At 43.3% G+C, this 12,092-nt stretch overlaps 1 protein-coding gene across 1 annotated transcript in view; it reads right to left on the reverse strand.

Moving 5' to 3' along the window:
- Window positions 1-245: 245 nt before the first annotated feature.
- Window positions 246-12,092, reverse strand: part of LOC126335490 (protein big brother) — a 215,149-nt gene continuing 203,302 nt past the window's right edge. The window contains exon 7 of the mRNA XM_049998820.1: window positions 246-426. Coding sequence (XP_049854777.1) covers window positions 385-426 — 42 coding nt within the window. The 3' untranslated portion in view covers window positions 246-384. The remainder of the gene's footprint in view (window positions 427-12,092) is intronic.

The following is a 12,092-nucleotide window of genomic DNA, read 5'->3' on the forward strand; positions in this document are numbered from 1 at the left end:
TATGGGTATTTTAAAGTTGTCATTAGTCTTCATAAATATTAAAAATACTCCAAACTCTGAGGTGTAGCCGCTGCTCCCTTTCACTACAAGCTGTCGTGTGGGCGATCATGGCGTTGGGTAATGAAACTGTAACCGAATTATTGACAGGCTACTTTTTAATGTTCTTTCGCTACATTCACGTACCACATGGCAAAGGAGAATTTCATAAAATACAGGATATGTTCAAGGAGAATGAAACAAAGTAATATGACAATAATGAAACATTTATTTGGTTTATTTGTACACTTAACAAGATTAATTGTAGATTACAGACAATGATTACGGTATACACAGTGTAGTACGAGATGAAAGTGAAGGAGCGCAGTTACTTGAGGGAAATGTCGTCTAGTTGTGGTGACCATGGCTTAAGTCGCTCTTCTTCCGTGCCTGTAAACAAACAGGAAACCAAAAACGACGTATCAGGAATAGGCGTCACAGAATGCGCACAAAAGTTTCTGAATCAACACAGACGCTAACAGCTCAAAAGTGGCGACGGCAGAAGGGAGGGGGTGGCTCTTGTGCCCTGTCGCTTTCAGATGGAAATGCCGCCGGCGTATTGGGTTACCCGTGTCGGTTTCAGGGAGCTGTCAAAAGCAAGGGCGCTAGTCGCGCGATACCATCTCGAGTCCCACGAACGTTAGCCCGTTGCCCCGTAATTACCCCCCGCTACGCTGTCACCGAACCCTGCGGGCTCGCACCGGCTGTCACGTGATACACCTGCGGTCCTTGACCCACAGTAGCAAAAACCAGCGACCTTCTTCTTCCGGGAAAAATTTCATTCAAAAAGGCTGCCGCCTCCGGGTAAAATGTCTTTCATGGCCAGTCCAGAGACTCTGCTCTGCCATATTTACTGTGGAAAAATTTAATGATAAACTGAAATTCCCATTCATGTCTCTGGGAAACACAGAATCCAAACTCTACTAAAATTAAAATTATGTTGATGGAATATTCGTTCATATAGCATGACTTCAAGAGAGAGCTTACAGTTTTCATTAATGCTGCAATTGTTGAAAAAGTAATATTACCTTTGTTACACGTGATTTTCAATTCATGAAGCTTTCTCTCTAACAATAAGACAAGAAATTGAAAAGAAGTAAAGATTTCACAAAACTCTGTTTGTAGTTTAAAGTTCATCGATACCTAGTCTCCAACGAAAACTTGTCACATATGGTTCGATTGCTATGTGACAACCTCAGTTATAAACTGACCGTATGCTGCTGTCGCAAAGCATTGTTAGTGTCGTATGGGCAACGTATAAAAATCTGCTAGTTGCTTACTGAAATTGTCAATGTTATTACTGAAAATTAAACGGAACGGTAGCCTTTCCAGTCAGTAGTAACCTCTTACCTATGGTTTTCCGTAGCTGACTGGTTACCACAGAGAAGTCCAGCGACCCTTTCCTCTGCCGTCGCCACACTTAGCACATAACTATCAGATTTTTCTGTCTTTCAGCTATCATGCAATGATGCAGTTTCATGCACTAGTAATAAATAAAAGTTTTATTTAAAATGAAAACACAAGCGACAAAGGATAACGATTAACAAGCGGCACATGAATGCAAATATGCCTAGGTTTATTGATATTCAAAACATATCAGGTTCTGATGCGTGTGACAGCGTTGAAATATCGCGGCGTTTCGACGAGTACATACCCATCATCCGCTGCCACTTAGCTCTGAACCCGAGAGCTTTTCATCATCTAGTAACATCTCAGAACTCTTCTCTTTCTAGAAGGAAGGATTTGGTCATTCACAGTGCTTATATAAGATTCCACTTTTCCGCAGTATTTTTCATTTTCAGGAAGTATATTTCATGACAATATGTTGATAAATATTCGTGAGACCTAGACAGAAATGATAGCAAGATATTCTTGACCGTTAAATTTTGCTGCAGGACCACATAAAAAATTCTATGTCCTTCTCTTCTCGTTGTAATAAAAAGAACCAACATATCAGTACGTCGGTGAAACCAACTATGATTCATACAACTCATGAATTTATCGTACCATAGAGAGATGTCTCGAGGTCGGAGCCATCATTGCCTTTCAGTAATTCCTCGCGACATCTTCCTGTTAGTACAAGCACTTCATCTGATGATGACGAATCTTGATCTACGCAATTGTTTGCAGTAAATCAAAGTTAACTGGGCGAAACGCTCTCGGTGTGTTGGACGAAGATACTAGAATATAACTAGCGAATATCATGTTTTGATTTAAGTGGTCAAATTGAAATTTAGTGCTACCTTCGTTTCTATCAAAGTTTTGTTTCCGCACGGGAGTCATGTGGAGTCGCGTTGTTAGTCAGGTTAGTGATTAATTATAGGCTACTTTTTTCAGGTAAGGAATTCACCAGATCAGAAAGAGAACTACACCTAATGACATCCAAATAGCCCAAGTTTGTCATTAAAAATGTTATATATTGTTGTTAAATCCCTAATAAATTTGAAAAAGGAGACTTTTCGAAATTTTCGTTTTCAATGCACATAACAAATCAATTAAGAATTGTTTTTAATAAAAAAAATTCATTCAGGATTCATTAAGAATTATTATTCCCGAACAAAAATCACTTCTGCATAACAAGCTTCTGCACAAATCCTGTGGCCAAAAACGTTCCACCTCGTGATTTGTAATAAGTGTCGTATTTATGGCCATTCGGTTTGAAAAACTTCTTTTTGTGTCCCACCTGACCCGTTCTAGAGACCCACAACCGTTCAACTTCTGGAAATATGATGTTGGGAGCCAATGGATATAGCCAAAATACCGATTTGGTAATTGTTGAATCCCTCGGGTTTTCTCTGCGCGATTGATTAATAGTGAGCTTCTGGGTGTTCTGCCGAGTTGTCGTTTCTGTTTTATGTACAACATTTCGAGATCTACACAACAGCCATCTTCAGGCGCTGCGAGTTCTGCTGTTACGTGTACTCGCTGCTAGACTCCAACTAGACTATGAACTATTGATGGTCGAATAGTGAAGACGATCTTAGTCTACGAAAGCCGTGTGTGTACCGCACTCTGTGCGAATGTGGCTTCCCTTACGCCGAACAGACTTTCATAAAAGTCGAGGAGACACGCAAGGAACATCGGCCACATACCCGACTAAAATAACCAAGCAATTTAGCTGTCGCCTCGAATATAATCACAATACGAAATACGATGAGATCAGTATCGTGGTGCAAACGCCAAGTTTCTGGGACAGCATAACTAAGGAGTGTATTGAAATAAAGAAGTCACGATCTCCAATAAATAGGGACGGCTGTTTCAGTTTAAATAACGCCATTTGATTTATTCATATTTCGTCGACCATCACAGGCGTCAGAGTTAGAAAACGCTGCGGTTCACGGAATATCAGTGCGAATTCTGAAAAACAAAAGGGCATCAGCGGGAGTAGTTGGCGTCGGGAACCGAATTCGACTATAAATAGCGGCGTGAGACCAACAGTGGTTCACAGTTTGGTTGGAATCCCGGCAGCGAATACGTGTATCAGCAAAACTCGCAGCGCCTGAAGAAGACAACTGTATCTTTCATCGAAATATTACCCATAAAATGGAAAAAATAACTTGACAGAATATCCAGAGGCACGCTCCGTGGGAAACCCTGTTGTCAAATCCTTGACTGCAAGGGTACTGAATGCCATACGCTGGCCGGATAAAGCAAGACCCACACTTTAGTTCATTCCAGAAACGCCTGCGGAGTTAACGCATTCTTGACTGGACTGCTTTGTCCCCTGGTTTGGCAACCGTACAGCACGTCAATGATGTGATGCAAAGACGCATACTTTCATACCAGAATACAGCCATGAAGCTGAAAAGCATATGCTTCAAGCATGACATCTCGAGTCTGTCTGTTAACGACGACACAACGAAAACAAAAGAGAATTGGTGCCCACAGGGGTCTGTTTTCATACTGATTATGGATCAGTTTCAAATGAAATGAAATTGTATTCATTTAATACCCTTTACGTGGTGAACAACGTCACAAATTTTGAAAATATCAGGCTTTTGTATCTCATTATGATATAACAATTTCCATTTCTGACAGTGTATACAGGGTGTTTCAGTTAAAGTGCACGCCTCTGTAACATACAAAAAATAGGTGTCAGGAATATTTATTGAGATAGGTCCACATAAGAAACTTTACACTTTCTGCCGGTTTTGAACATAGGTTATTGACTTATTTTCCAGAGAGTTACATCAACGAGATACAGTTTTTTACTAGAACTTTAGTTTTTTCTGTCATGTAGCTGATGTTTTAAACCAGCTGTGTACAAATCAGTTTAAATCATATTTGTAATATGTGTAGCTTGGGAACTAGAGACCTTCAAAGTGTTAGAAGTGGATGCAACATGCTGTATAAAGTACTTGGTTGTTTGCAGATAAATGCTGAAGTGGCGAAATGTTGGTTTAAGTGAGATGTTCGAATGATCGCCCACGTTAATAAATGCACAACACAGTACGCATTCTATAAGACCTGCGGACGAGATGTAACAGCGCTGGTGTCAGAGAGCAACGTGTTTCCTCGATGCGCCGTTTGACTCATTTCGGGTTGTGGGTTCATTGGCATAAATACTATTCTTTAGATGTCTCCACAAAAAGAAATCAGCTGGTGTTAAATCGGGCGAGCATTCGGACCAATCCTTAGGATTAGGGCGCCCCAACCATCTTGCACGGAACCTGTTGTTCATTTCTTGCAAAATCACGCGGTTCCTGCGAAGTAGTGGGACCATTGGTTTCATCCCCAAGGATTCCAAATCACGTGTTAATGTACCAGCTAAGTTGACGATCGATAGGACGTGCCCACGTAGGATTTCCTGTGGCCTAGTAATGACTGTCGACGGACAACGTAGTGGCCGATGACCTTCTCTCGAGAGAAGCGGCGTTTGCTTAGAGTTATCAGTGTTAACTGGCAAGCGACACTGCGTGAAATAACCCCAGGAAGCAGTGCCGGGCGTACGACGAACGTATTGGTTAGGACAGGGCGGAGAAATCTGGCGTTAATGGGCTATAGGAGCAGACGATCGACGCGAGTGCCTTATCTAACAGTAAGATATGGCCTGCAGAGCCCATCCTGAGCTCGTGACAGTTTCGATTGGACCACAGACGATTGGAAAACCTTGATCTGGTCGTATGAGTTCCGATTTCAGTTGGTAAGAGCTGTTGGTAGGGTGGTCATGATGGCGCGGAGCCATGTTGTCAACAAGGCACCGTGCAAGCTGGTGATGTCTCCATAATGTCGTTGGCCATGTTTCCATCAAATGTACTGCTCCTCCAGTGGAACTGTATCGGTCATTGACGTAATGGTTATGTTCGGCCAGTATCTGCTGCTATTCGTAGACTTCAATTTCCCAAACAACGATGCAATTTTTATGATTGACAATGCGCCGTGTCACCGGGCCATAATTGTTCGCGATTGGTTTGAAGATCGTCCTGGACAATTCGAGGGAATTGATAACCCGACATCGAACATTTATGGGACATAATTGAAAGACCAGTTCGTGCACAAAGTTCTACACATTGTCGCAACTATGGACGGGTCTAGGGGCAGCATGGCTGAATATCTCTGCAGGAAAGTTCCAGCGATTTGTTGAGGCCATGTCACGCTATGCAAAAGGAGATCCGACATGATATTAGGAGGTATCACATGATTGACGTTAAAATCTTCTGGGTTGTTCGGCAGCGTTCATATTTCTTCAAACAGTCGACGTTTCGATCCCTCTGCTGGGATCATCTTCAAGATATGTGGTGTCACTTGTAGATTGAGCACTATGACAGTCCAGTGTCACTTTCTCTTATAAATGGGAGTTTTCCCACACTTGTGCTGGAGATGTGGGATTAAAGCGTAAATGCCTCGGGCTAGCACTGGTACGCCGCCGTCATTGGACAGTAACAGGAGTTAACCTGCGCTTATGCCGAAGAAGGGGGTCGTTGGCTAAAACTCCTGTGGCCCCCATTGGTTGGAAAGAAATTTTTCTTGCATTTGTTCTGGGGAAGAAAGGCCTGTAGACCTACATATCCATGACCTTTTTCATCTCAGTGTAATGTTTCTTATGTGGACCTATCTCAATAAATGTCCATGTAATCTGTTATTTTGTGAGTTACAGAGACATACGCTTCATCTGGAACGCCCTGTACACTCCAGACCACAGTCCCAGTGAATACAGGACGCACTTACCTTTCGCAGGGTCAAATTGTAGCCTATCCCCGATGTTATTGAGCAAGCAGTAAATGAAACAAAAGAAAATTTCGGAGTAGGTATTAAAATCCAAGGAGGAGAAATAAAAAAATTGAGGTTCGCCAATGACATTGTAATTCTGTCAGAGACAGCAAAAGTTTTGGAAGAGCAGTTGAACGGAATGGACAGCGTCTTGAAAGGAGGATATAAGATGAACATCAACAAAAGCAAAACGAGGATAATGGAATGTAGTCGAATTAAATCGGGTGATGCTGAGGGAATTAGATTAGGAAATGAGACACTTAAAGTAGTAAAGCAGTTTTGCTATTTGGGGAGGAAAATAACTGATGATGGTGGAAGTAGAGAGGATATAAAATGTAGACTGGCAATGGCAAGGAAAGCGTTTCTGAAGAAGAGAAATTTGTTAACATCCAGTATAGATTTAAGCGTTAGGAAGTCGTTTCTGAAAGTATTTGTATGGAGTGTAGCCATGTATGGAAGTGAAACGTGGACGGTAAATAGTTTGGATAAGAAGAGAATAGAAGCTTTCGAAATGTGGTGCTAGAGAAGAATGCTGAAGATTAGATGGGTAGATAACATAACTAATGAGGAGGTACTGAATACAATTGGGGAGAAGAGGAGTTTGTGGCACAACTTGACTAGAAGGGATCGGTTGTTAGGACATGTTCTGAGGCATCAAGGGATCACAAATTTAGCATGGGGGGCAGCGTGGAGGGTAAAAATCGTAGATCGAGACCAAGAGATGAATACACTAAGGAGATTCAGAAGGATGTAGGATGCACTAAGTGCTGGGAGATGAAGAAGCTTGCACAGGATAGGGTAGCATGGAGAGCTGCATCAAACCAGTCTCAGGACTGAAGATCATAAAAACAACAACATCAGCATGTTACGCACAGGTATTTGAAGGAATCGAAATAACTCTCACCTGCTAGTTCCTAAGAACAGAATAAAAACTCGAGAGGATCACGAACAATACGTTTGATGCTATTGTGGCCACTCAGAATGCCTGATACTCCTATCTCTGTTACCAAAGGCATCCCAGTTACTGTTGCGGCCAAAGTTTCTCGTCGTGGGCGCCAGCCGGAAGACAACGTTCGACGATCTACGTTACATAGCGCCTTCTGCCATACGTGACTGGCTCGGCTTAAGACATTGATAAGCCAGCGTCTGTTGCGGCCATCCCGGCGCACGCGAAGAGACGGACGCTGGCAGCGGACGGAAGGAAATATTCAGGTGCGGGGGCGAGCCGGCCACATCTGCTGGCGTGCATAATTGACGTCGGCGCGGGGGCGACCGCTCGTCGGTGAACCGAGCGACAGCGCGCGGGGGACGCCGGCGGTTTCGCGTCGGAATCCATCTGCGTTGAGGTTTCCGCTCTGCCTCTGTCATTAAAGCGCGCGGTCGCGGCTGCGGCGTTACCAAAAAAAAAAAAAAAACAAAAAAAAAAAACAACGAAGTGGTCACCACCGCGAAATAAAACCGGACACAACATTAGCATTTCACGCGCTGCAAACCACCTCCAAGTTCGTGTCGAAATGCTCGGTAGCTGGTCATTTCGGTCTGCTTGTTACAAGGTGTATCTACACAGAGTGAGCACAAATACGATTATTGTCGAGTAGCCATAACACACCTAGCATTTATACAGTTCTGAACATTCTCACCCATTTTCGTGGGAGTTTGTTGAATATACTAAAATGTTGCAACAAAACCGTTGTTATTTAATCGCACACCAATTGTGTACCCAGCGCTACCCAGGTACAGGGTGGCGCACGAAATGTGTTACTAATTGTTCCTTTCACAATTTACTGCGCACATTAGATATCCCGCTGGGATCTCTACAGCAGTACCAGCAGAGCTTGGAAAAACAAATGAGTTATGAAATGACGTGTAATTCACGATACTGCCGCTAGGAGACTAGTAAGCAGCAATGGCTGACAATGGAAGACTGAGGACACAGCAACGATCGGTAATTGTGTTACTTTTTCATGAAACGAAAAGCCTTGTTGTGACTCAGAGGCGTTTTCGACAACAGTTTAACACACGATGGGTCCCTCGCAAGAAGTCCATCCACAGGTTGTACGATAAATTTGTATAGGAAGGAACAGTATTGGAACCGAAGCGACCTCGGCCTAAGCCTGTTTGTTCGCTGGAGGATATTGAAGCAGTACGAGTTGCTGCACAGAGAAGTCCCGGGAAATCATGTAGAAAGGCAGAAGTGCAACTGGGAATATCCAGACGCTGCGTTCAACGAATTCTTAAAAGTGGCCTCCATATGTACCCATACAAGATGACCTGTGCACAGAAGCTCACTGAATAACACAAGCAGCAGAGACAACTGTTCGCTCAGTGCGCGGAGGATAGGGAAGAAACTCTCAACAACGTTTGTTTTCAGACGAGGCGCATTTTCACTTGGACGGTGTGGTTAACAAACAAAATGTACGCTTTTGGGCCACTGAAAACCCACAAGTGCTTCAACAACGACAACATTATGCTCCGAGGATTACAGCGTGGGCAGCAATTTCCAGTGACGGACTTACTGGACCCTTTTTCTTTGAAGAAACTGTGAACAGCGAGCGTTATTTGAGCATGTTTCGCAATAGCTTCATTCCACAGCGTCTTGCTACTGCCTTGCCCTTCAACACACAGTGGTTCATGCAAGATGGAGCAAGGCCACATTCTGCAAACACTGTGTTTGACTTTTTACACGAGCATTTCGACATGCGGATCATTTCACTAAGGTTTCCAGGTCGCTTCAATGACGGCCAAAATGGCCCCCCAGTAGTGCAGACCTCAATCCATGTGACTTTTTTCTTTGGGCGTACCTAGAGAAAAAACTTTTCCCGAAACGTCCCTGTGATTCATTGGAGCTCAGAAGACTTGTTCTTCAAGCTTACAGTGAAATTACGGAAGACATGTGCCGTAGGGTAATCACTAACTTCAGTGTTCGTTTGAAGGGAGTTAGGAAACGAAATGGTGGACATACTGAGCATGTGCTGGGTTAGAACAAATCTCCACGGACGGCTCTTCATTGTAGTATATGTTCCTTTCAGATTGTATTGGCAATAAAGTTTATATTCAAAAAGAAAATGGTAACACATTTCATGCGCCACCTTGCTTTTGACAATGTTGACTGGAATACTCTCTTTCAAATTCTGAAGGTGGCAGGGATAAAATACAAGGCAGCGAATGGCTATTTACAAATTTTACAGAAACCAAATGGTAGTTATAAGAGTCGAGGGACGTGAAAGGGAAGTAGTGGTTGGGAAGGGAGTGAGACAGGGTTGTAGCGTCTCCCCGACGCTATTCAATCTGTATATTGAGCAAGCAGTAAAGGACACAAAAGAAAAGTTCGGAATAGGTATTAAAATCCATGGAAAAGAAATAAAAACTTTGAGGTTCGCCGATGACATTGTAATTCTGTCAGAGACAGGAAAGGACTTGGAAGAGCAGTTGAACGGAATGGACAGTGTCTTGAAAGGACGATATAAGATGAACATCAACAAATGCAAAACGAGGATAATGGGATGTAGCGGAATTAAATCGGGTGATGCTGAGGGAATTAGATTAGGAAATGAGACACTCAAAGTAGTAAAGGAGTTTTGCTATTTGGGGAGCAAAATAACTGATGATGGTCGAAGTAGAGAGGATATAAAATGTAGACTGGCAATGGCAAGGAAAGCGTTTCTGAAGAAGAGAAATTTGTTAACATCGAGTATTGATTTAAGGGTTAGGAAGTTGTTTCTGAAAGTATTTGTATGGAGTGTAGCCATGTATGGAAGTGAAACGTGGACAATAAATAGTTTAGATAAGAAGAGAATAGAAGCTTTCGAAATGTGGTGCTAAAGAAGAATGCTGAAGATTACATGGGTAGATCACATAACTTATGAGGAAGTATTGAATAGGATTGGGGAGAAGAGAAGTTTGTGGCACAAGTTGACCAGAATAAGGGATCGGTTGGTAGGACATGTTCTGAGGCATCAAGGGGTCACCAATTTAGTATTTGAGGGCAGCGTGGAGGGTAAAAATCGTAGAGGGAGACCAAGAGATGAGTGCACTAAGCAGATTCAGAAGGATATAGGCAGCAGTAGGTACTGGGAGATGAAGAGGCTTGCACAGGATAGAGTAGCATGGAGAGCTGCATCAAACCAGTCTCAGGAAAGAAGACCACAACAACAACAACAACAGCAACCTGTTTTTACTCCAACTTCATCACCAAGTGACGTGGCGCAGTGGTTAGCACACTGTACCCGCACTCGGGAGGACCGGTTCAAACCCGCGTCCGGCCTTCCAGATTTAGGTTTCCTGTAATTTCCCTAAATCGCTCTAGGGAAATGATGAAGCGGTTCGTTCGAAAGGGCACGGCCGATTTCCTTCCCCATCCTTGACACAATCCCAGCTTGTGCTCCGTCTCTAATGACCTCGATGTCGACGGGACGTGAGCCCTAATCTTCCTTCCTTCCACTTGCATCTGCTTCCCTCACTCTACCCATCACAACACGCCGCTCTGCCGCCTCCCCTCCCCACTCCCTCTGACCACCTCCTACCTATCTCTCTCTGCAGTCCCCAAGCGTCGACTGCACACCGACCAGCGTAGCGCCCTGTAACGGCGTCAAGAAGGCGCTCACCAGTGCGCCATGGAAAGAGAGGTCAGCGACACACCTCCAGGAAGACAAGAGTTTGAGCGCCCCTTGTCGACGCTGACTTAACCAGCCGCCCATCGCTGGTCGCCACAGTTCGGCCGCAAACTTCGAAAGCATCAGTATTAAGTAATAGGGAGACGTTACTTAGCCTGCGTTCTGCGATTTGTAATAACGTGTCAAATTAATTCCACGGAGGAGGAACAGGAAGCACAGTGCGACACCTCATAAAAAGAAGTTAACTCACGTTTCTTTTCTTTTTAAAAATAAAGTGTCCTATTAATTAGAAAGAATTTAATGTACAGTTCATTTTTCCTTCCTGCCACCAGCCATCGCAACTTCTCTCCTTCCTCGTTTGTATCCGTGCTGACACCCACTGTAGCCGACACAATAATCTCTCTGTCCATCTCTTCCTCTTTCCTTCCTCTGTTCATTTACTCCTCCCCTCTCACTTTCCATTTCCTCATCTCCCATTTCTCTGCCTTCCCCCCCTTCCCATCTCTCTCTCCATCTCCTCCTCCTCCATACCCTTGTCTTTGTCCTGCTTCCCCTTGTTTGCCTGTCCATCTCTTCCTACCCAATCTTCTCTCCACGTTATCACTCACACCCCAATAGAAGGTTGCTAGGTCTTAGCCTCACATTATTCCTTTCCGGACAGTAATATGTTACCATGTTTGGTTGAAATCGATCAGTGGCTTTTGATGTATACCCTTATGTCACATTTTTTCACACGTATTTGTAAACATATTTTCCCTGTATCTTTAACAAATTTCGCCTTGCAGTTTCCTTTCCAAGCAACTAAATGTTAATGACGTCATATCCCCAGAACTATGTGTCGAACAATCATAATTTTGCACCTACATTCAGCTGCATATGTGAACACTGTTTACAAAATATATTGCGAATGGAGTTAGTATCAAAGAATTAATAAATTTAAACTCATGAATGATACGGCAATCTTTCAAGCATCACAGTGGTTATGACGTCACATCTCCTAAACTGTGTGTCGCATAATGATGTATTTTTGCACGTATATTGAGTGGTATATGTGAATACTGTCTGCAAAAGATTTGCGGACACAGTTAGGACTAAAGTAAGTAATAAATTAAAACGTCATGCTCGATGTGACAATTTTCTGGGTGAATAGCAGAAATGTATTAAGCGATGAAAAAATGGCTCTGAGCACTATGCGACTTAACATCTATGGTCATCAGTCCCCTATAACTTAGA

The sequence above is a fragment of the Schistocerca gregaria genome, chromosome 2 (assembly GCF_023897955.1).
Source record: "Schistocerca gregaria isolate iqSchGreg1 chromosome 2, iqSchGreg1.2, whole genome shotgun sequence".
Taxonomy (NCBI): Eukaryota; Metazoa; Arthropoda; class Insecta; order Orthoptera; family Acrididae; genus Schistocerca; species Schistocerca gregaria.